Source organism: Mobula birostris, assembly GCF_030028105.1.
Source record: "Mobula birostris isolate sMobBir1 chromosome 1 unlocalized genomic scaffold, sMobBir1.hap1 SUPER_1_unloc_1, whole genome shotgun sequence".
Classification (NCBI taxonomy): domain Eukaryota; kingdom Metazoa; phylum Chordata; class Chondrichthyes; order Myliobatiformes; family Myliobatidae; genus Mobula; species Mobula birostris.
Genome location: NW_027274035.1, coordinates 1,122,653 through 1,148,286, shown reverse-complemented (window position 1 = coordinate 1,148,286; position 25,634 = coordinate 1,122,653). Strand labels below are relative to the sequence as shown.

General features: G+C 40.9%; 1 protein-coding gene across 1 annotated transcript; it reads right to left on the bottom strand.

Annotated features, from left to right (window-relative positions):
* Positions 1–15,122: 15,122 nt before the first annotated feature.
* On the bottom strand, positions 15,123–25,590 carry lsm5 (LSM5 homolog, U6 small nuclear RNA and mRNA degradation associated). Its single transcript, XM_072249888.1, has 5 exons — positions 25,496–25,590; positions 24,605–24,700; positions 17,693–17,720; positions 17,001–17,073; positions 15,123–15,369 (listed from the first exon to the last, which is right to left on the bottom strand). The coding sequence occupies exons 1-5, from the start codon at positions 25,536–25,538 to the stop codon at positions 15,337–15,339; spliced, it is 273 nt and encodes a 90-aa protein (XP_072105989.1). The 5' UTR covers positions 25,539–25,590; the 3' UTR covers positions 15,123–15,336.
* Between the last annotated feature and the right edge of the window lie 44 nt (positions 25,591–25,634).

The window sequence follows — 25,634 nt, the reverse complement described above, 5'->3', positions numbered from 1 at the left end:
TGAATCGATCATGGGGAATAAGGACATGGCAGACCAATTGAACATCTACTTTGGTTCTGTCTTCATTAAGGAGGACATAAATAATCTTCCGGAAATAGTAGGGGACTGAGGGTCTAGTGAGATGGAGGAACTGAGAGAAATACATAGAAACTATAGAAACCATAGAAACTACAGCACAGAAACAGGCCTTTTGGCCCTTCTTGGCTGTGCCAAACCATTTTCTGCCTAGTCCCACTGACCTGCACACGGACCATATCCCTCCATACACCTCCTATCCATGTATCTGTCCAACTTATCCTTAAATGTTAAAAAAGAACCCGCATTTACCACCTTGCCTGGCAGCTCATTCCATACTCCCACCACTCGCTGTGTGAAGAAGCCCCCCAAATGTTCCCTTTAAACTTTTCCCCCCTCACCCTAAACCCATGTCCTCTGGTTTTTTTCTCCCCTTGCCTCAGTGGAAAAAGCCTGCTTGCATCCACTCTATCTATACCCATCATAATTTTATATACCTCTATCAAATCTCCCCTCATTCTTCTATGCTCCAGGGAATAAAGTCCCAACCTATTCAACCTTTCTCTGTAACTGAGTTTCTCAAGTCCCGGCAACATCCTTGTAAACCTTCTCTGCACTCTTTCAACCTTACTAATATCCTTCCTGTAATTTGGTGACCAAAACTGAACACAATACTCCAGATTCGGCCTCACCAATGCCTTATACAACCTCATCATAACATTCCAGCACTTATACTCAATACTTTGATTAATAAAGACCAATGTACCAAAAGCTCTCTTTACGACCCTATCTACCTGTGACGCCACTTTTAGGAATTTTGTATCTGTATTCGCAGATCCCTCTGTTCCACTGCACTCCTCAGTGCCTTACCATTAACCCTGTATGTTCTATGTTGGTTTGTCCTTCCAACGTGCAATACCTCACACTTGTCAGTATTAAACTCCATCCGCCATTTTTTAGCCCATTTTAGTAGGGAAGTGGTGTTAGGTAGATTGAAGGGATTAAAGGCAGATAAATCCCCAGGGCCAGATGGTCTGCATCCCAGAGTGCTTAAGGAAGTAGCCCAAGAAATAGTGGATGCTTTAGTGATAATTTTTCAAAACTCTTTAGATTCTGGATTAGTTTCTGAGGATTGGAGGGTGGCTAATGTAACCCCTCTTTTTAAAAAAGGAGGGAGAAAGAAACGGGGGAATTATAGACCGGTTAGCCTAACATCGGTGGTGGGGAAAATGCTAGAGTCAGTTATCAAAGATGCGATAACAGCACATTTGGAAAGCTGTGAAATCATCGGACAAAGTCAGCATGGATTTGTGAAAGGAAAATCATGTCTGACGGATCTTATAGAATTTTTTGAGGATATAACTAGTAGAGTGGATAGAGGAGAACCAGTGGATGTGGTATATTTGGATTTTCAAAAGGCTTTTGACAAAGTCCCACACAGGAGATTGGTGTGCAAACTTAAAGCACATGGTATTGGGGGTACGGTATTGATGTGGATAGAGAATTGATTGGCAGACAGGAAGCAAAGAGTGGGATTAAACAGAACCTTTTCAGAATGGCAGGCAGTGACTAGTGGGGTACCGCAAGGCTCAGTGCCGGGACCCCAGTTGTTTATAATATATATTAATGACTTAGATGAGGGAATTAAATGCAGCACCTCCAAGTTTGGGGGATGTTATGAAGCTGGGCGGCTTTGTTAGCTGTGAGGAGGATGCTAAGAGGATGCAGGGTGACTTGGATAGGTTAGGTGAGTGGGCAAATTCATGGTAGGTGCAATTTAATTTGAATAAATGTGAGGTTATCCACTTTGGTGGCAAGAACAGGAAAACAGATTATTATCTGAATGGGGGCCGAGTAGGAAAAGGGGAGGTGGAACGATACCTGGGTGCCATTGTACACCGGTCATTGAAAGTGGGCATGCAGGTACAGCAGGCGGTGAAAAAGGCGAATGGTATGCTCGCATTCATAGCAAGAGAATTCGAGTACAGGAGCAGGGAGGTTCTATTGCAGTTGTACAAGGCCTTGGGGAGACCACACCCGGAGTATTGTGTGCAGTTTTTGTCCCCTAATCTGAAGAAAGACATTCTTGCCATAGAGGGAGTACAAAGAAGGTTCACCAGATTGATTCCTGGGATGGCAGGACTTTCGTATGAAGAAAGACTGGATCGACTAGGCTTATACTCGCTGAAATTTAGAAAATTGAGGGGGGATCTTATTGAAACATATAAAATCCTAAAGGGATTGGACAGGCTAGATGCAGGAAGATTGTTCCCTATGTTGGGGAAGTCCAGAACGAGGGGTCACAGTTTGAGGATAAAGGGGAAGCCTTTTAGGACTGAGTTGAGGAAAAACTTCTTCACACAGAGAGTGGTGAATCTGTGGAATTCTCTACCACAGGAAACAGTTGAGGCCGGTGCATTGGCTATATTTAAGAGGGAGTTAGATATGGCCCTTGTGGCTAAAGGGATCAGGGGGTATGGAGAGAAGGCAGGTACAGGCTTCTGAATTGGATGATCAGTCATGATCATAATGGCAGTGCAGGCTCAAAGGGCCGAATGGCCTACTCCTGCACCTATTTTCTATGTTTCTATGATTTATTTGCATTTGGAAAGAAGAGGACTGGTTTGGGTTAGTCAACATAGTTTTGAGCATTGCACATCACGCCTCATGAATTTTGTCAAGAGAATTAAGGACAGGTCAGTAGACTCTGACAATGTCCCCAATTGTTGGGTTGTCTGTGAGGTTAGAATACATATTTTCTGGGTGAGTTAGTCAATTGTATACCAAATTGACTTGGTATTAAGAAGTAAGGGATTACTGGGGAGTTACTCTCCGAATGGAGGCCTGTGATTAGTATTGCATCACAAAGGTGATACTGAGTTCCCCATTGTTTGTCATCAATAAATGATTTGGATAAGAATGGAGGTGGTACTGTTAATAAGCTTGCAGTTGTCACCAAATTGGTGTATAATGGATAGAATGAATTATGCTTCAAGTAATAAATGGGGCAGAATCAATCCCATACATTTTTACAGCACTGTAAACGCAGGCATAATTTCAATAAAACATAGAACATAGAAACCTACAGCACATTACAGGCCCTTCGGCCCACAATGTTGGGCCAACCATGTAACCTACTCTAGAAACTGTCTAGAATTACCCTGCCGCATAGGCCTCTATTTTTCTAAGCTCCATGTACCTATCTAGGAGTCTCTTAAAAGACCCTATTGTATCCGAAACCATTACCATCACCAGCAGTGCATTCCACGCACCTACCACTCTCTGTGTAAAAATCTTACCCCTGACATCCCCCTTGTACCTACTCCTAAGCACCTTAAAACTATGCCTCTCGTGTTAGCCATTTCAGCCTGGGAAAAAGCCTCTGGCTATTCACATGATCAATGCCTCTCATCATCTTATACACCTCTATCAGGTCACCTCTCATCCTCCATTACTCCAAGGAGAAAAGGCAAAGTTCGCTCAACCTATTCTCATAAGGCATGCTGTCTAATCCAGGCAACAGCCTTGTAAATTTCCTCTGCACTCTCTCTATAGTATCCACATTCTTTCTGTAGTGAGGTGACCAGAACTGAACACAGTACTCAAGTGGGGTCTAACTGAGGTCTTATCAAAAAAAGGGCATTTGTTAGTCTTGCGAGACCATGGATCTGCGCCTGGAAAGTCTTCACTCTCCAGGGCGCAGGCCTGGGCAAGGTTGTATGGAAGACCAGCAGTTGCCCATGCTGCAAGTCTCCCCTCTCCATGACACCAATGTTGTCCAAGGGAAGGGCATTAGGACCCATACAGCTTGGCACTGGTGTCGTCGCAGAGCAATGTGTGATTAAATGCCTTGCTCAAGGACCCAACACATTGCCTCGGCTGGGGCTCGAACTCACGACCTGCAGGTCGCTAGTCCAATGCCTTATATAGCTGTAACATTATCTCATAGTTCTTGAACTCAATCCGATGGTTGATGAAGGCCAACACACCATAAGACTTCTTAACAGTACTGCCAACTTGCGCAACAACTTTGAGTGTCCTATGGACATGGACCTAAAGATCTCACTGATCCTCCACACTGCCAAGAGTCTTACTATTAATATTATATACTGTCTTCAATTTTGACCTACCAAAATAAATCACTTCATACTCATCTGTGTTGAACTCCATCTGCCACTTCTCAGCCCAGTTCTGCATCCTATCGATGTCCCAGGGTAAACTCTGACAATCCTCCAGACTATCCACAACACTCCCAACCTTTGTGTCATCAGCAATCTTACTAACCCACCATCTACTTCCACACTCAGGTCATTGATAAAAATCACAAAGAGGAGGCGTCTCAGAACAGATCCCCACAGAACACCACTGGTCACCATCCGCCAAGCAGAATACAAATCATCTGCAACCACCCTTTGTCTCTGTTGGCAAGCCAATTCTGGGTCCACAATGCAAGGTCCTCTTGAGTCCCATGCCTCATTACTTTCTGAATGAGCCTTGCATGGAGATCCTTACCAAATGCCTTACTGAAATCCATATAACTACATCCACTGCTCTACCGTCAACAATGTGTTTTGCTAAATCCTCAGAGAATTCAATCAGATTCATAAGGTATGACCTGCTCTTGACAAAAGCATGCTGACTATCCCTAATCAGATTATCCCTCTGTGTAAAACAGCACAATGGTGACCAAATTCAGCCTTTGATCACAATCAAAATTTACCTCATAACTTGCAATGAGTTGGTGCACTTCTGGTACACCATGTGGCAGAATCACCCCCACCTTGGAAAATAGAACATTATAACACAGTACAGCCCCTTTGTACAATGATGCACAGACCTTTTACCCTCCTGCAAGATCAATCTAACCCTTCTCTCCTACACAGCCCTCCACTTTTCTATAATCCATGTGCCTATCTAAGAGTGTGGAAGTATATCTGTAACCCTGACGTCTTTATGACCTTGTAACTTTTGTAAAGTGTAATGTGACAAAATGGAACTCATGAAATCTCAAGGTACTTTGTTAGTTAGGATGGAGGCGTACACATCTGTGTGTGTTTTATGATGGGATGCTGTGTGTTCTTTTTTTATATCACAGATTTGTTTTATGACCGGGGGATGTTTTGATAACAGAGATAAAGAGGACAGTGCTTCTAAAGAACAAATGTCAGAAGTAGATAAGAATGAAGATAACAGAGGAATGTTATGGAATGGAGCAACCTAATTGGTGTTCTCTGTAAAAAATATAAAAGTGCTTTGTTTGAGACATAAGATAGAAGCTATTTTTCTAGATAATCCCTTGCAAGTAAAATTTTTAAAATGCACTATAATTTGATCCACTCTGAATTTGTTTAAGTTTGTTACTTTATATTAGAAGACCTAGCTGAATGGTACATAACAGAATTTGGAGGCTCCATCAAGATTTGCTGTCTAAGTGTGACAACGACACAGTAAGTTCCAAGGACAGAACTGCTGAGGGGAAACTTCTCGGAAGCAGCAGTTGCTGAAGGAAGGTGAGTGTTTTCCACTTCTGTTGATTTTTTTACCCTTAGCAGTTAGACTTGAGTTTTGTCTCGCTTTCACCCTATACATTGTAATCAGTGGTATGGTCTTGAGTGGACTTGCTTCCTCATCTTGATTCCGACACATTCAGCATGACAACACAAATTTTCAGTAAGAAAAGAGGTGAACACTTATACAGGCTGACCTAGCATTCGGGATGCGTGAAAGAGATATGCAGAAATGTATTGGATGGTTTTAGCGCCATAGCATCAGGAATGCATGAAACTTTTCTGCGGTATTATGAAGAAGGAAGTTAGTAGACCATCCAATAATGAAAGGGTGTCAGGGATATCAGGCGTTGGAACTAAATACTGAAATTTATTAAAACCCACAGGATGCTATAGTGAAAACAGGTAAGTTGATATTAATATTGGTAAACATAAATGGAAAACAATAAGGATAAAATAAAAGAATAGACTTTCCCTGATCCAGAAAGAGAAATCAGCACCTAAAAAGAAAAAGTAACATTGGAAATCTTACAGAGTGCTTAAAGCTGCAGAGTCAACTTGCTGCACTGAGAGGAATAATATATGCTTTTGGACCTGAAAGAGGTGAAGAGCACAGACATGGAAATGTGGATTGGAACCATTTAGCAGATAGTGACTGGATATGCTGGTGCTAAGGAGCCTCCTCTCAAGGATCCCCTCCTCAGATGTACAACCAAAAGGTGCCGGTGCTATGAGCTGCACAATTGGGCCCCCTACTTACTATCCAAGAGGGAGGAGCTGGAGCAAGAAATCTAAACCAAAATATAACACACATTACCCTAACAACAGGAATTCTGCAGATGCTGGAAATTCAAGCAACACACATCAAAGTTGCTGGTGTTGCTACACACATTACCCTGTTTGGGGTACAGCAGCTGAGGAATATTGCCTAGGATAACGGGACATAGCCTTACCCAGGGATGATTCTCAAGAGTAACTAGTTGCCAGAGAGCAATACACATTCTAGGTGATACAGGAAGAAAGGAGATTGAGTACAATGTGCTTGCATCAGAACTCACACTCCATTTTACCAGAAGCACAGCAACATGTTCAGGAATAAATGAGGAATTAAAGAATGTGATACTGACTGTTATGGCAATACAATGGGGACCTAATAGATGAGTTACATAAACAGACATCCCACCCTGCAAAAACTCATTTCAGGGAGGTAGCACCATCAATTTGCAGAAGACTTCCAGGAGAGGTGGGATGTGTGCAATAGAGTAGCTCCTTAGCAGCCAGCCAGCTAGTTTAAATAACATTAGCTATGCTAATGAATGAATAACACCTGTTAAACTCACCTCAACATGTCTTTTACATTTTAACCCACCATGGGCAATAGAAAAGTCACTGTCGCAAACAGTGCAGCGAGCAACGCTGTCATTATTTTGACCCCTATTAGGCAGGGGTACACCTTAGGGTAGCCTGGGGCGACATACGTTTTATATTTTCTTTTTTTTGGGACACTCTCCCATGGCGCACTCTTGCTTGCTCTCTCTCTCTCTCTCTCTCTCTCGTGGTCACTCTCGCTTGTTTTCTCTCTCACTTGCTTGCGCTCTCTCTCTCTCTCGCTCACGCTCTCGCTTGCTTTTTCTCTCGCTCGCGCGCTCTTGCTCTCGCTCTCTCTCGTCGTCGCTCTCGCGCTTTCTCTTTTGCTTTCTCTCTTGCTTGCTTGCTCTCTCTCGCTCTCAAAAAAACTGATTTCCGTGATATTGTATATAATTTGCGGGCATCAGGGAGTCACTATTCATGTGCGGGAGACTCCCGGAAGTTCCAGGAGAGGTGGGATGTCTGCATAAATGCTACCTGAGGAAAGGAGAACACCTTACTGCATTTGTGTCCTGTTTGTGGATGGTGTTCCAAGGGGTGTATGGATCAACATTAGATCAAGGTCATTTAGGCCAGAACCCCCAAATAGATGTTTAAGAACATTAGGGTTTCATAGCGCTGATGAATCTAGAAAGATGTTGAAACTTTTTGATCCCAGTACCCTACACATGGTACTTAGGAAAATGATTAGAGCAGAGGAGAACAAAGTGCAGGAGTTTGATTCTAACTTTAGGAATACCAGAGGCAGCTCAAGTGTTTTCCTTTCGAGAAAATACACAGGATATTGTGTGGAGCAATGCAGGTCAGTGGAGAAGCCAACGGAGATTGTAGAAGGCACGCTAAACAGCACTGAAGTGTGTCTTCACCCAATCAGGGAAGCTGCTGTCAGGAGCAGTACAGTGTCAAATATGCTGTTTCAGCTGCGGTAATGTGGGTCATTATGTCCGGAACTGTACAGCAAACTCTTCATACAATTTAAATTATAACAAAAATCACAAAATGGAGTTCCAAAGGGTCAGAATATGTTGAAATTTTGATTAATATGAGAACTTCATGCTTTAAATGTTGAATGTTGTTTACTTGTGCATAATGAATAACTTCAACATTTCTTTATTTTAAAGTCTTGAGTAACACGTTTCCTCAATCTTGTTCATTGTAACTGAATATAGTGGCAATGGTTTAACCACTAGGAGCAAAAGTTCTTCTGAAATGGTTTAAAGTATGAATGGTTTGCATACTTCAATTATGTAAAGTGCATTGAATCATACTGAGTTCATTTGAAGTAGTGTTTGAGAGAGATAGAGAGGGAGCGTGCAAAGGCTGTTTTTAAGAGATCGTGCCCTTAAGATGTTGCATCATTGTGGGAGCAATTCTAAAAGATGCTTTACTAATGAGACTGCTTTCTTTTACAGAATGTGAAAGATGTTGTCCAAGACCTTTGACATATTGATTTTGAGTTTGAAATTCTTTGGAAAATAATTTTGATGCAATCAGTATTTTGACATGTAATTGCAAAAAGAAGAAAGGTCAGGAGTTTCCCCAGGAAGGAGGAGGGGGGGGGCTCTTCTCTAATATAGTACATGGGCGACCTCCTGTTGACCTTCCCAAACAAGGAAACTTGTGAGCAGGGCTCCCTCTGCCTGTTACATAAACTAGCTAAGAAAGGTCATAAAGTATCAAAGCAGAAGCTACAGTTTGTGCAACCATAAGTTTATATATCTGGGACATACCCAATTGCCAATGCAAGGTCATTGATTAAAACCCAGATTAAAACAGTAGTTAAAGCTATGCAGCCGATGATTCATAGGGAAATTAAGCATTTCCCGGGGATGACTGCATATTGTATACAGTGGATTTCAGATTATGCCGCTATTGTTAGGCTCCTCCTGAAAATATCAATTCCCAGTCAACCAGACCCATGTTACCCTAGAAACTAAGGAAGCATTTGAACGTGTAAAAGACAGGATGTGATTATTAAATGTGCAGTACATACCAGACAAATGGATGAGGCCTCTCAGGGCAATAAATTGGCAGATTGTACTGCAAAAGAGGCAGCAATTGGCCTGCCCTTGTTGTTCCAGAAACAAGCACCCTGATGACACCCTCACTGTGGAGACCATATGAGCATACCAGCCTGCTGCTCCATGGGATGAAAGGGCAAAGTGGGAAAAGCTGGACTGCAAGCAGCACTATGGTATATGGCTTCACCCCAATATACTCATTGTGGCCCCAGAAAAATTGGTACCGTAGATTCCCCGATGTGTTCACAAGTTTACACATGCAGACAAAAGTGGAATGATTGATCAAATAAACCAAACTTGGCATGCTCCTGAAGTATCTCAAGTTGCAGAACATGTCTGTAGACAATGTATGCTATGTGTCTTACAGAACCTGGGAAAATTGGAACAAGTAACAAGGGCTCATACCCCACCATCAGATGGCTCTTTTGTGCACTTACAGATGGACCTCCATGTGAAGGGTGTAAGTATGTATTACTTATTATTGATGTGTTCTCATGATGGGTTGAAGCATTTCCTTGTAGAAAAAATGATGCAGTTACAGTAGTGGAATGTTTGTTAAATAATCCCACATTTTGGGATCCCCTGGAAGCTATCTGGACACAAGGGTACCCGTTTCTCAGGTTCTGAAAAGAAAATTTAGGGAGCTAGGCAGTACGCTGAGAAGCAGGACCTCGAGGATATTAATTTCTGGATTGCTGTCTGTGCCATGCACCGATGGCAGAAAAAGGGCAATTTGGCAGATTAATGCCTGGCTGAGAAGCTGGTGCAGGGGGCAGGGTTTCAGGTTCTTGGATCATTGCAATCTCTTCTGGTGGAGGTATGACTTGTACAAAAGGGACAGGTTGCACCTAAACTCGAGGGGGACCAATATTCTCCTAGACAAGTCTGGTAGGGAGGGTTTAAACTAATTTGGCGGGAGGGTGGGAACCAGAGTGAAGGGATTCAGGATAGGATGGATGGTAAAAAAGCACAGCTAGCATGCAGTCAGATTGTCAGGAAGGGCAGGCAGATGATAGGACAAAATTGTAGCCAGCAAAGTGAGCACCAGTACATTAGAGATGCAGAATCAAAAAGGGTAGCAAATACAGTACTCAATGCACAGAGTATAAGAAATAATGCAGATGATCTCCTTGCACTATTACAAATTGTCAGGTATGATGAATCACAACTGAAGGATGGTTATAGTTGGGAGCTGAATGTCCAAGGTTACACATTGTATTGGAGGGATGGGAAGGTAGGCAAAGGGGGTGCCGTGGCTCTGCTGGCATTAAATCGGTAGAAAGAAGTGACATAGGATCAGAAGATGTTGAATCCTTGTGGGTTGAGTTACAAAACTGGAAGAGTAAAAGGACCCTGAAGGCAGTTATATACAGGCCTCTCAACGTAGTTGGGATGTGGACCATAGATTGCAATGGGAAATAGAAAAGGTGTGTCAAAAGGGCAATGTTATGATAGTCATGGGAGATTTCAACATGCAGGTCAATTGGGAAAATCAGGTTGGTAATGGATCTCAAGAAAGTGAATTTGTTGAATACCTATGAGATAGCTTTTTAGAGCTGTTTGTCTTTGAGGCTACTTAGGGATCAGCTACACTGGATTGGGTGTTATGTAATGAACCAGAGAAGATTAGGGAGCTTAAGGTGAAAGAACCCTTGGAGGCAGTGATCACAATATGAGTTCAACTTGAAATTTGATAGGGAGAAAATAAAGTCTGATGTGGCAGACTTTGACAGTAGTGTAAAGGAAATTACAGTGGTATGAAAGAGGAGTTGGCCAACATAAATTGGAAGGAGCTGCTGGCAGGGATGACAGCAGAGCAGCAATGGCATGAGCTTTTGGGGAAAATGAGGAAGGTGCAGGATAGACATACAACAAAGCAAAAATTAGCAGGAAGATAGAGGATTGGGAAGCTTTTAAAAACCTACGGAGAGCAACTAAAAGAATCATTAGGAGAGAAAAGATGAAATAAGAAAGCAAGCTAACAAACAATATCAAAGTGGATAGTAAAAACTTTTTCAAGTACTGTATGTAAAAAGTAAAAGAGAGATAAGAGTAGATATAGGGCTGCTAGAAAATGAGGCCAGAGAAATATTAATGGGGGACAAGGAGATGGCAGATAAATCAAATGAGTATTTTGCATCAGTCTTCACTGTGGAAGATATTAGCAGTGTGCCAGATGTTGTAGCGTGTGAAGGAAGAGAAGTGAGTGCAGTTACTATTACAAGGGAGAAGGTGCTCAAAAAGCTGAAAGACTTAAGGGTACATAAGTCACCCGAACCAGATAAACTGCATCCTAGGGTTCTGAAATTCTGGAGGCATTAGTAATGATCTTTCAAAAATCATTGGACTCTGGCATCGTGCCAGAGGACTGGAAAATTGCAAATGCCACCCCACTCTTTAAGAAAGGAGGAAGGCAGAAAATTATATACTAGTTAGCTTGACTCAGTGGTTGGGAAGATGTTGGAGTGAATTGTTCAGGATGAGGTTATGGAGTACTTGGTGACACAGGGCAAGATAGGAAAAAGTCAGCATGGTTTCCTTAAGGGAAAATCTTGCCTGATGAACTTGTTGGAATTTGTTAAGGAGATTACAAGTAGGATTCATAAAGGGGATGCAGTGGATGTTGTATATTTGGACTTTCAGAAGGCCTTTGACAAGGTGTCACACAAGGCTGCTTACTAAGTTAAGAGCCCTTGGTATTACAGGAAAGTTACTAGCGTGGTATGCTTGGCTGGTTAGTAGGAGGCAGTGAATGGAAGTAAAAGGATCCATTGCTGATGGGCTGCCAGTGATTAGAGGTGTTCCACAGGAGTTAGTGTGGGGACCGCTTCTTTTTATGCTGTATATGACATCAAGCCCGAAAATTACATTGTGGTGCAGATATTTAAAAGAAAGAATTGTTTGAAACATTTACTTGAAGGACCATTTCAGGTATTTCTGGTTACTAATACAGCCTTTAAGGTAAAAACAAAAATCTGTCATGGATTCAAGCTTCTCACTATAAGGTGACTCAAATGTGAGGGAAAAAAATAACACCACTGAGAGTCCCGATGACAGCGGATCAATTAGCCCTTGTCTTTTCTCTGACAGACTAAACTGCCATGAACACTTTCTTACAAATATGCAAACAGGACTAATATCCAAAGCTGCTGAGTTGGTATAGATGTCCAGGCACATGTGGAAATGGGTGTGCCTCTTTTGCCCGTGCCCTTTAATTGAACAGGGATGAACTATTATTCTAATTGGTCCAAGCCCTCTGTCCTGGATATATTGGTAGACCTCTTCTTCCCCTTATCAGTACAGTCAGAAAGTCACTGGGAGAAGATGGGGATATAAATTTGGAAACAAGTGTCTTTGAGGATGGTATAAATCTCCATAAGGCAATGCTAACTCCAGAGTAAAAGGACTTTGTGTTTTCCCTGGGGAAGGTAACACTTGACTATGGAACTGGTAAAGCAGCATAGGAACCGATTAACATCGCATCAGCACATGAAACTTTCGCTCACACCCAATAAGCAATATCTACATTGTTGGTAGAATTTGTGGTGATCTCTACAATACCATTGCAGAACCGAATGGCTTTGGACTTTGTTTAAATTAAGAGAGCATGATTGCATACTCTTATTGAACAAGAATGTTACATTTACATACCAGATGAATCCAAAAGCATAACTCTCTTTGTGGATCATATCCAAGAGGTCACCGAAAAGGTTAAGTGGGAGATCAGTTTCACAATTATAACACTCCAGGAAGAGGATGGTGGGCGACTATCCTACATAATAGCGTATTCACTGGTATTACAACAATAGTTATGCTTTTGTGATTTTTGTGTATTATCGTCGATCTAAAGATATTGAAAATGGGTACCCGTTGATCTGAACTAGGAAAGGGAATTTTGTTTAACTAATGTTCTGAGACTAACATTTGAATACTATAAATCACTAATTACTGTACTTGTATCTTAACAATTATGTTTTGATGATTATCATGTTGTCATCAAAGGCAAAAAGAAGGATGTAACCATGAAGTCTTATGGATTTGTAACTTTTGTAAAATATGACAAAAAGGAACCTATGGAATTCCAAGGTGTTTTGCTGGTTTGGCTGGGAGGCTTACAACTTCCATCCTGCCCTAATTCACCTGGTCCATTTCTGACACCTTCCTTCCCTTCCTCGATCACACTGTCTCTATCTCTGGAGACAGCTTATCTACCTACGTCTATTACAAACCCATGCACTCTTACTGCTACCTGGATTACAACTCGTCCCACCCTGTTACTTCTAAAAACGCCATCCCCTTTTCTCAATTCCTCCATCTCCACCATATCTGCTCTCAGGATAAGGGTTTTCATTCTAGAACAAAGGAGATACCCTCCTTTTTCAAAGAAAGGAGCTTCCCTTCCTCCACCATCAACACTGCCCTCAACCACATCTCTTCCACTTCACACGTCTGCTTTTACCCCATCCTCTCACCACCCTACCAAGGATATGGCTCCTCTTGTCCTGACCTACCACCCACCAGCCTCCATGCCCAGCACATAATTCTCCAAAACTTCCAACACCAAGCACATCTTTCCCTCCCCCCACTTCCTGCTTTCCGCAGAGATTGCTCCCTACACAACTTCCTTGTCCATTCATCCCTCCCACTGATCACCCTCCTGGCACTTATCCTTGCAAGCTGAACAAGTGCTACACCTGCCCTTAAACCTCCTTCCTCATTACCATTCAGGGCCTCACATTCCTTCCATGTGAGGCAACTGTAAGCCTGTTGGGGTCAGTTACAGTGTTCAGTGGCCCCGGTGTGGCCTTGTGTATCAGTAAGACCCAACGCTGATTGGGAGACTGCTTCACCAAGCATCTACATTCCATCTGCCAGAACAAGTGGGATTTCCAAGTGACCACCCATTTTAATTCCACTTCACATTCCCATATGTCTATCCATGGCCTCCTCCACTGTCACGATGAGGCCACACTAGGTTTGAGGAACAACTTATATTCCATTTGGGTAGCCTCCAACCTGATGTCATCTACATCGATTTCTCAAACTTCCGGTAATGCCATCCCCACCCCTTCACCATTTCCCCCTCTCACTTCATCTCCTTACCCACCCATCACCTCCCTCTGGTGCTCCTCTCCCTTCTTTCTTCCATGCCTTTTGTCTCTTTCACCAATCAACTCCCCAGCTCTTTACTTCATCCCTCCCCCTCTGGGTTTCAGCTATCAGTGTTTCTCTCTCCCCTCCCCCACCTTTTAAATCTACTACTCAGCTTTTTTTCCCTCCAGTCTTGCCAAACGGTTTTAGCCAGAAATGTCAACTGTACTTTTTTCCATAGATGCTGCCTGGCCTGCTGAGTGCCTCCAGAATTTTGTGTATGTTTTATGGTAGAAAACTGTATTCTTTATGACAGATTTGTTTTATTCTTTGGGGTGGGATGTTTTGACAACAGATAAACAGAACTGTGCTTCTAAAGAACATATGTCAGAACCAGATAAGGATGAAGATACTGTAACAGGAATGGAACAACATAATTAATTTTCTCTGTAAAAAGTATAAAAGTGCTTTGTTTGAGACAAGATCAAAGCTATTTTTTCCAGACAATACTTGGCTGGAAAATAGAATTTCACTTGCAAGTAAAATAATAAATGTACTAATTTATTATTTGATCCATTCTGAACTTGTTGTAGCTTGTTACTTTATATTAAAAGAACTAGCTGAACAGCACACAATAATGCTCATAACACAATGTAGCATCGTATCTAAAGTATTATTAGTTTTTTGCTCAACACCCTGGATTAAAATTTATAGAAGTAACCATGTTAAACTTTGTCCCAAATTACCATGCAGACAAAGCACAAAATAAATTGGGTCAGAATTAAATTTACTATCTTAAGCACTATTTTACACTTCATTTTCTTTGAAATAAAACAGGCTGCGAGAAAATTTCATTGAGATTTAAAGCAAGTAGAAACCAACATAGGGCAAGAAGACTTCCTTTCAATTCACTAACAATGATCGCCTTCACGTGGAAAATTTCTGATTCTTTTCCACAGTTGATTTTAACATAGATCCATTTACAAGGTACCTAACAAAATTGAATGAAATGTTTCAGCAAAATGTGGTTTCAAAAAGGAATTAATACCAAAGATTGTCAAGATCTACTTAAAAAAAGCTGTTATTTCATAAAAATGCAAAACCACACACAACGCAAAACTGAAGTTATAACTTAAAACATTTTATTTTCCTAAAAAAAAAACAAGTTTTACATGTTCTTGGTTATGATTCACCTCTTCTGAGACCACATACTCTTCACTCAACATACAAAATATTAGCAAACTTTTGGCAATTCTGATGAAATTATATTGTAGAAAGTTAGAAAAAACAAAACCAGATTCAAAGCTTCACAGTGGAAAGTTGGAGAGGTTCAATCATACTTCAGGGCCTTCACCACCAGGTATAAGCTGCAAAGGTTAAAGATGATTTATAAATACAAATAATATTAAACAGAGTTGGCAAACTACAGGATTACATAATCCTATAAATTTAAGGAAGAACCACAAAGATGTCATCTTGCATCCAGTTACAAGTCTATTTTATAATTAAAAAAAATATTTAAGTGGTTAAAATATAGAACAGTATAGCACAGGAACATGCCCTTCATCCCACAGCCAAACCAGCTAAGTAAATCAAAAACCCCAAAATAAAACAATGCCTCCTACCTACACAATGGCCAAATCTCTCAATCTTCCTCATATTCATGTGGCTATCTAAATGTCTCTTAAAAGCCTCTAATGTATTTGCCTCTGCCACCATACAGGGCAGTGCATGGTGCATCCACCACTGAGTAAAAAAAAACTTACCCTACACATCCCTTTGAATCTACCCCTCTCTCACCTTCAATGCATGCCCTCTGGTATTAGACATTTCTACCCTGGGAAAAAGATATTCCCCATCTACTCTATCTACATGTCTCAATCTTATAAATCTCCACCACTCCCAACCCAAGTTTGTCCAGCCTCTTATAATAGGAGATGATAGATCTCACAAGAACATCCTGATGAGGGATATTTACTTTTAATCAGCATATGTCTGATGACAGAAATAACAGCTTTAAGTCTGGAGAATAAAAATATATTAGACTAATGGGCCAACATGGATGAATAAAGGCAAAGGATTTAGGAAAAAAAAACACGTAATGGATGATAGTAGTACATGCATGTGATAGAGTCAAAATGATAAAACATGGTATAATAATATAATTGCTGAGAATGAGCTGTCACTAGAGATGGAGGAGGCAGGAACATAAACAACATTTAAGAGGCATCTTGAATGAGCAGGCCATACAGAAATATCAAATCAACACAGGCAAATGGGATTATTGTAAATAGGGATAACGGTGAGCCAGAGGAGCTGTTGCTATGCTGTACAACTCTGAAGCAAGAACTGCTGTCAGCAGCAAGCTTCATCCAAATAAACCAAGGATTTGATTTGCTGGCTTCATAAATGTTGATTGCTGCACAAGGATCCCAATGAAAAATCGACAGGCATGAAACAGCTGAAATAATGGCATTCTGTTGAGCCATCTTTCCATTGTCAAGCACATCTGAATGTATGTGCTTCTAAGTGTCCTTGATGTAGTATATGACATTGAAATTTGAGAATTTTGTACCCGTTTACAAATTTTAATAAAGGTATTGTATGAGGCAATATCTTGGCAAGAGAACCAAGGTGCTCTGATTGTAAGATGGCAGAATAAAGAGGCACTGAGGAGTGTCGATGGACACAGAATTAAACAAGACTCAAGTGCAGCCTTAAGCTTTAAATGCTATATATAATTGTTTTAAATGAGGGACAATAGTACTCTTTTGATCTCTATTTGGTGGGACAAAGAACAAATGATCCCTGAAAAGTTAAATTACAAATTCAATTTTTATTGTTTTTTTTTTAAATATACATGAAAACTTAATACCAGAAATCTGCCTGGAGTTCAAAGTACAGCCTCATTCTACTTTCTATGTGTCTCTGACTAAAAATACCAGAAAGCTTTAATAATTCAGACACATTTTGAATTTTTTTTGTTACCATTACATACCATAGTTATGTTATTCCCATTCAATAAGATTTGATCCAGTTTTGTGATTCTTCTTCCTTCTGGCGTGATCTCACTATAGAAAATAAAGAGTAAAAGAATATAGCCACTACAGTTAGCAGTTACAACATAGCACCAGACTTGAATACAAGTCCAAAAGTGAATTAGGGTGCAAGGCTTCAGTTAGAGCCGAAGATGGTTTCTGTCAGGACTAATATTTAATTCTATTACATAGAATGCGCAATATTCTACAGGACATAAAATTGCAGGACAGCTTGAATTCCAAAACGCATTTATAATGGGAACACAAGTCATTGACAAAACCTGGATGCAGTGGTCATCCTTGAGAATGATTCAACAAATTACTCCAGTAAAAGAACTGGAATCAAAACTAGTTCAGCTACAGATCTATTGAAGAAGTGATTCCCTGAAGGCCTAACTACAAGTCATCCAGCAAAGAACATACTCACAAGATTAAAAGCAAATTGATTTTTCAGTTATTCTACATTCAATGGATAATTATATACAAACATTAGCCTTCTATGACTTCACAATAAAGAACGTGCTAAAAAGGCAGTAACACATTTCCTCAGATTATCTGGACAGAATAGCAAATAAAGAAATTTTGGTGTACATTTTAATATTGCTAGCAAGTAGTCTTACATAGCAAAATAAAAAGGAATTAAAATACTTACAATTCCGTGACATCTTCAAGTACCATATCCAGAGATCGGAGTTAAGAAATCCACTTACAACAGAAATGTACTTAGTTTATTACAAATTGATACCAATAGTTTTCATTTCTGTAGTGAAGCTTCTGTAGAATGTACAGGCAAGGATGTTGAGCAAGGAACTGGGAAAACCATGAATTAGGGGTGAGGAAAGAAGGAAGAGTGCTGTTTGGATTTAAGAACAAACTAGTCTCAACAGAAAATATTGGGAAAAACTCAAGTCAAGCAGCATCTGGGAAACAGTAACAATTCACAGTTCAGGTCTGGTTCTGGCCCTGAGTTTTGGATAGTAATCCCAAACTTGAAGCTTTATCTGTTCCTTTGTCCACAGGTGTTGCCTAACCGGCTGAGCAATTCCAACATTTTAAAAAAATTTTTAATAAAATTTACTCAACTATGGATAGGTCTGGATTAGACCAAAAAAAATGGCATGCGAGAGGATTTTGAGGAAAAATCTGAAGTATGGAAAAGCAAATTTAAATGGAGAGACCACCAATTGTTATGGTTTAAGTGGTTGAAGGACTTTTGGTACCTTCAACAAAAGGTTAGCATGCAGGTAGAGCAAGTATTGAGGAAGACTAATGAAATGTTGGCTTTAATTGTAAGACGACAGCGAGCCCAGAGACCCTGAGGCTGGCCAGGGGGGGTACAGGTATGAAAGCAGGGAACTCCTGGTGCAAGTTTACAGAATGCTGCCAAAATTTGATGTGATTAGTGAGTGCAAGTTATTATCTCTATATTGAGGTAATACTTTCAATCCAGGTAGCATGGAAAAGGCTCAATAAATTGATTCCTGCAATTAAGTAATTGACATATGAAAAACAAGGTTGATACAATATTCACAGCTATTTGGAAAACTGACAGGCTAGCTTGTTGAAATCTGCAAGATTTTGACAGGCATTCAATGGATTGATTCTGAGGACATTTCCTTAAAGGGGATATCTAGAACTGGGGGATAAGAGGCACTATTTCAGAATAATCAATTTCCTATTCCAGTGATGAATAGTTTTGGCTCTCAGAGGACCATGGATTTTTACAATTGTTTTACTTGGATATCTGTGGAGTCAGAATGATTAAACAGGTTCAAGGCAGAGTTGACAGAGATTTGAACCACAAAAGAGCAAAAGGAAAGGTGGAGTCATAAAAATTACAGTGGATTTAAAATAAGATCAGCCATGATCTCAATTAGCTTGCTTGAGGAGCCCTTTGGTCTAATTCTACTTATGGATCTCAGGGAAGATGTAAAAGCAGGTGATGGACAGATGAAAACCTACAATAGGAAAGGAATACTTCTAAAAGAATGTAGTCAATGTGTTATACAGTGGTAGGGGTGGTAGTCCAGGAGCAAATATAAAACAGTGCTAGAATGCTGGCATGCAGCCTCAGTACAGCAGAAGCCAGTTCACCAAACTACAGCACCACACTTCTAAGACAGATGAAATTGACTGTGCCTGCTCTCAGTGAGCAGTGTTACATATTCAGAAGTGTGGCTTCGATTAAGACATGGCACTGGAAAATTGGAAAAGGTCAAAGGCATGCAGGCAGTTTTGTATAAACAGATCTTGAACGTGGCTGATCAAGTAGATTAGGAATTCTGAAAACAGGAAGAACATAGTAAATTTGGGGAGAAGATCTCTAGTCGAGGTAAAAAAAAAACAAAGGTTCATGCCACAAAAGATTCAATGTTACATTGAGCTTCGATGTTAGGAAATAAAGTCAAAACCTAGAGCTATAATTAATTGCTCAGAATTTGAGGAGATAAGATCAGAAATAGTTAATACAAGGCAATAGATAAACTAGAGTGAAGAGATGGATTGAATCAAAGATCCAGAGTATTACAATTGAAGATTTATTGAACTTTGTGATCAACAACCAGATCCATTTGTGCAGAAGGATCCCAGTCTTATATAAAGTAAAACAAAGTTAACATGCATGTACAGCAAATAATTAAAAAGGCAGGGTGCTGGTCTTTTACTGCAAGAGGAATAGGGTATAAGCATATTGATATTATTATACAGGGATTTGGTGACATCACACACATGCAAATTTGATCTCCTTATTTACTTGCACTCAGGAGGCTCACTTGGACAATTTCTGTGATGAAGATCCTCATGGAAGAATCTTGACCTGGTGGCAAAGATTCAGAAAAAGGGGTAGTACAGCACACAAATTTCTTCAAGGAGGGTTAATCATCTCCGAAATTCTCTACTCTGAAAGTTGTGGAGGCAGAGTCAGGCACTGAGACTGATAGGATTTTTGTGCTGGGTAATGAAGAATGCAGAATAGACAGAAAAATGGGAGTTTAAGGCCAGATCCACTTTGGTGGCAAAAATAGGAAAACAGATTATTATCTGAATGGTGGCCGATTAGGAAAAGGGGAGGTGCAATGAGACCTGGGTGTCATTATACACCAGTCATTGAAAGTGGGCATGCAGGTACAGCAGGCGGTGAAAAAGGCGAATGGTATGCTGGCATTTATAGCGAGAGGATTTGAGTACAGGAGCAGGGAGGTACTACTGCAGTTGTACAAGGCCTTGGTGAGACCACACCTGGAGTATTGTGTGCAGTTTTGGTCCCCTAATCTGAGAAAAGACATCCTTGCCATAGAGGGAGTACAAAGAAGGTTCACCAGATTGATTCCTGGGATGGCAGGACTTTCATATGAAGAAAGACTGGATGAACTGGGCTTGTACTTGTTGGAATTTGGAAGATTGAGGGGGGGATCTGATTGAAACGTATAAAATCCTAAAGGGATTGGACAGGCAAGATGCAGGAAGATTGTTCCCGATGTTGGGGAAGTCCAGAACGAGGGGTCACAGTTTGAGGATAAAGGGGAAGCCTTTTAGGACCAAGATTAGGAAAAACTTCTTCACACAGAGAGTGGTGAATCTGTGGAATTCTCTGCCACAGGGAACAGTTGAGGCCAGTTCATTGGCTATATTTAAGAGGGAGTTAGATATGGTCCTTGTGGCTACGGGGATCAGGGGGTATGGAGGGAAGGCTGGGGCGGGGTTCTGAGTTGGATGATCAGCCATGATCATAATAAATGGCGGTGCAGGCTCGAAGGGCCAAATGGCCTACTCCTGCACCTATTTTCTATGTTTCTATAACCTAATTATTAACAGAGCAATCTTCTCAGGGTTTCTAGCTGATTCCTTCTCCAGTTTATGAATGAAACCCATCAATCACTGTCAGGTCGCAGCCTCAGCTCTGATTGGTTGATTGGCAATACTCCGCATGCATATAACTAAAGAGATTCTAATTGGGCCACAGAGAGTCTCGATCTCCACATGTGCACTGCAGATTTTAAGACTTTTTTCCCCATTCAAGTTGATGGTGCATGGATGTTATCAGCAGATGAATGTGCCCATGCTATCCAGTTTATCATTCCACCATGCAAACACTGGAGGCTAGCACTGACGATGTTTTTACAGTGGAATACGCTGGATTGTGTACATCTGTGCATTTCCAAACACATTAAACAAAATGGCTTCAGGACCTCACCTCAACACAACACCCCACCACTACTGATTTTCTAATAGTCCATAACCTTTGGTTGTTCGCCCTCGCCTTCCAGAATGTTCTGCAGCCACATATTGGTAACCACGATGTGAAGCATCCAAAAGATGTGAAATATCAGCCTGCAATTGTATCTGCAACAAACAATAAACCTAGTCTCTGATGTCCTTTTGAACTTCCTCCTCCTTTCATTTGCCACTGAACCAATGATTCTATGATCCCAAGTGCACGTGATGCAGAGACAGGAACTGGTCATTCAGCCCCTCAAGTCTGCTGCACCATTCAGTACAACCATGGCCAAATTGCCATTGCTGAAGTCCACTTTACTGCCCCCCCCCCATAATCCTCTATTTCCTCAATAATTAGAAATCTAACAAATCTCTCTCCAACACACAGTATACACAAGAACTCTGCATCCATTGTCAGAGTTCCAAAGACTCTCAATGTCATGTCAGTCTTGAATTATCTGTAAATGCAGCTACAGCACATCTACTTCCTTTGTCTATGTCATTAATATACATTGTAAGCAGGTGTAAGTTCCAACACTGCAGCCCATGGCGTACCAGTAGTCACAGGTTGACAAACTAAAAATGAACCCCGCCCCCACCCATACTTGCTACTTCTTGCCTATTTCCCAATCCTCCATGCACATGAAGCTGTTTCTTTCATCAGCAAGGAAAGCATCTTGAATACCTTTCAAATACAAAACCTTTTATTCACTCTGATCAAAATCTCCACAAAAAACATTTAAGTTTGGCACATATGATTTTCCATTTCATGAAACCACAACTCTGCTTGATTAGATTAGGATTTTCCAAATGCTGTTTTTGTTTCAATGTTTATGGAAGTATTTTTTCAACAATGGATGTTAGAACAAATGACAAGCCTTTACACTTGCCTCCTTTTTTTTTAGTAGAGATGCTTCATTGGCAGATTTCCAATCACAGAACAGTATAGCACAGATATCTGTGCTTTGCCCCTTAACACTGGTGCCAGCTGTAATGCCTATTTAAACTAATTCCATCTTTCTGCACATGATCTACGATTTGACCCTCTAATCCCTACCAGCCCATGTGCCTACCTTACTGCCTCTTTAATACTGTTAATGTATCTGCTTTCACAACTTTCCCAGGCAGCATGCTCCAGGCATCTGCCATTCTGTGCAGAAAAAACTGACCCCCTCACCTTAAAGCAAGGGTTCCCAACCTGAGGTCCACAGACCTCTTACTTAATGGTATTGGACTATAGCATAAAAAAGGTTGGGAACCCTTGCCTTAAAGTTATGCCTTTTAGTATTTTGCATTTTCACCTGAGATAACACTGATCATTTACCTTATCTATGCCTCTGAATTTAAATACTTCTATAAGGTCACTGATTAACCTCCAATACTCCTGAGAATACAACCCAAGTTTGTCCAAATTCTCCTTAGAGTTAATACTCTAAACCAAATTTCTGGACCCTCTCCAAAGTTGTCACACCTGTCCTTTAATGCAGCCCTCCCCCCACAAAAGGACTTCCAATTTCTTTGTATTGTAACATTATACAACTGACTATATAGATAATGACCATTGTTGGGTTAAGTTGTTCTCCGATCTTGGCAATTTACTTACAAACATTTTGTCATCATACGAGGATATATCATCAGTGCACTGTTGATATCTCAAAGTGACGAAACCTTTGTAAGTAAATTACCAAGATTGGAGAACAACTCAAGCCAGCCATCAACCACTTGAGATAAGTATTTTCCAAATTATTTACAATAATTACTATTTTTGCTCTTTCTTCCAGTGTGGATAACCTCATCTTCCTATTCATTTAATCTATCTATAATCCTTTGCAGACTCTACCCTCCTTAAATCTTGCTTTTGTGTTTAGTTGTGTAACAGCAGTAAATGGGGCTACAATTGTATTAAGCTCCAATAGGGTATGCAACTGGTGGGGAGAAGAAATTTAATTTGAATGATATAGATAGAGAAAACAAAATCACAATGAATGAGGGTGGGTGAATGCTTTCAATGTCTAAAAGGGCGGCAAAAGCAGAAAACACTAAATTTCCAAGTGCTTGGAAGAGTACAAGAGACGGAACCAACAGTACTACAGACCGAGAGCTGGGAATTGGCTTAACCACGAGTCCACTTTTGACTAATATGGATACCAAATGGCCTGTGCCAAAAACATCTATGATTGTATGAGTACTAGCCTAGATTTATCACTTAATGTCTGTTTCGTGCCATTTTAACCCAAGAATCTCTGGATAGGGCCAGAGGCTTTCTGGATGAGAAAATGTCACTCATCACATTCTGCCAATTTGTGTAGATATGAAATACTCCTGCTACTAATGCCACCTTCTACTCAGTATTCAAGCAGACAACCTCCTGTTAATTCTAATATCTGTCAGTCACCATGGAAACTTCCTGAAAGCTTCTGTAACTCAACACATCAGATGCAAGCACTACGTTCCTAGACTAATTTTCCAACATTTGACGTAAAAGATGCAAGTAGCCCATCTCCAATTCTTCAAGAAAGGAGAAATACTGGCTACAATATCCAATTAAAACAAGTACATACAGTATTGTGCAAAAGTCCTAGGCACATATATCGCTAGAATACACAAGGTTTTTGTACAGTACTGTGGTAATTTTATCCATTGCACTGTACTGCTACCACAAAAAACAAATTTCATGACATACTGTGCGAGAGTGACGAACCTGATTCTGATGTGGGTCTCTATTGTGGACTGAGAATGGGAAGGGAGCAGGGAGGGGAGAGAATCATAGTCGCAAAAAGGAAAGGGAGAGGGAAGGACCAGGAACCACCAGACAGACATTCTGTAATGATCAATAAACGAATTGCTTGGAATCAAATTACCTTGCCTAGTGTCTCAGGGCTGTGTGTTCTGCACCCACACCACCCCCCGCCCAAGCAGTCCTTTTCTGCCATCTGTCAGACACCCCTCCACTCTCACCACTCCCAACATCTTTTGTTCCTGCCAGATATACAAACTTGCTCTCCACACCACGTTGATAAGTACAGTATTGTGCAAGTCTTAGGCACCCTAGCTGTACTCATGTGCCTATGACTTTTGTCGTAAATGTTTATACCTTAAACACAAAGCACGATCAAAAGTTACACAATGAGGATCAAATGGAACCCAATCAAATGCAGCCCTATGACACAACCCCTTGCCTGGTGAATCCCTTCTGAGTTCTAAGTGTTTCCGCCCTTGTGCAAGGGACACAAAATACTCTATGGTTACACCAACACTGCTTGCCATCTGGATTAGTCAGTTTAAAGAAGATCGGTGTTAGAATCTTAAATCACACTACATTAATAGTAAGTAAAATATAAAAGGATACTGACAAAATCATCAAAACCTAGTAGCGTTCCTACAATTTCTTTATCATTTTTCATGACAATATGAATGCGTGAACCAATGCATTTGTCCACCAGCTCTGAAATAGAAGAGGAATATGAATACACAGAAATAAAACATTTAAACTTAACTGTGACTAGTTAACCTATCTATGGTGAAGGAACTTAACAGGTCAGGGTGCATCTGTGGAAAGGAGTGAACAATCAATGTTTCAGGCCAAAACCCTTCATGAGGTCTCAACCCAAAACACCAACTGTGCTTTATAAAAAAAAAGCACAGCATTTTGTGGATTCCAGCATCTGAAAATGTTCTGTTTGCAACTTATCTATGGTTACATGAAACTATGAAATCACATTTATGCAACAGAATCACAGCATACTGTCATTAAATGGATCACTTATGCCTTCTATCATCTCTTTCCCTACTAATGCCACCACACCTCTACTGGCACTACCAACAGCTCCTCCAGTCCCTCTCCCACCTTACAATACCATAAGCAAAACAAATTCACTAGTGCTAAAGAATAAAAATATAAGTGGGTGAAACTTGTTGAGAATCAGAGTTAATAATTTAGGTTCTGCCTTATTAGAGTATTCCAGCATTTTCTGATTTAAAAATCAGATTTTGATGCCTTTGCTATAGCCCCCCCAGGTGAACCAGAAACCCCTATGACATCTCCCCCCCTCCCCATGCTCCCTAACTAACCCGACTCCACACTGGCCCCCAATAAACCGCGTCCACCCCCCGCCATAAACCAACTTCCTTTCCCCCGACCACACCTCCCCACCAGGTCTCTTCACTGAATAAATTCCACAGCTTCAGCTCCTCAATTAACCCCCTATCCCCGGACTCCCCGCTCCACCCCAATGCTAACCCAGCGGTAACAGCTGCGAAGGATTAGTCGAGTTCAGCGCCATCTTCCCATAAGGCAAAGCGAAGCCTCCCGTCCACCAACCAAAGCACAACCGAGCAACCTACAGTGCGCATGCGAATAACAAGTCTGTCCAATTAGA

Coding starts and splice junctions, on each gene's coding strand:
- lsm5 (XM_072249888.1), bottom strand. CDS start 25,538: ATGGCGCTGAACTCGACTAATCCTTCGCAGCTGTTACCGCTGG. Junction 17,721..24,604: donor AGGTTTTGATGATTTTGTCA/GTATCCTTTTAT, acceptor TCCGATCTCTGG/ATATGGTACTTGAAGATGTC. Junction 17,074..17,692: donor CTTGAAGATGTCACGGAATT/GTAAGTATTTTA, acceptor TATTTTCTATAG/TGAGATCACGCCAGAAGGAA.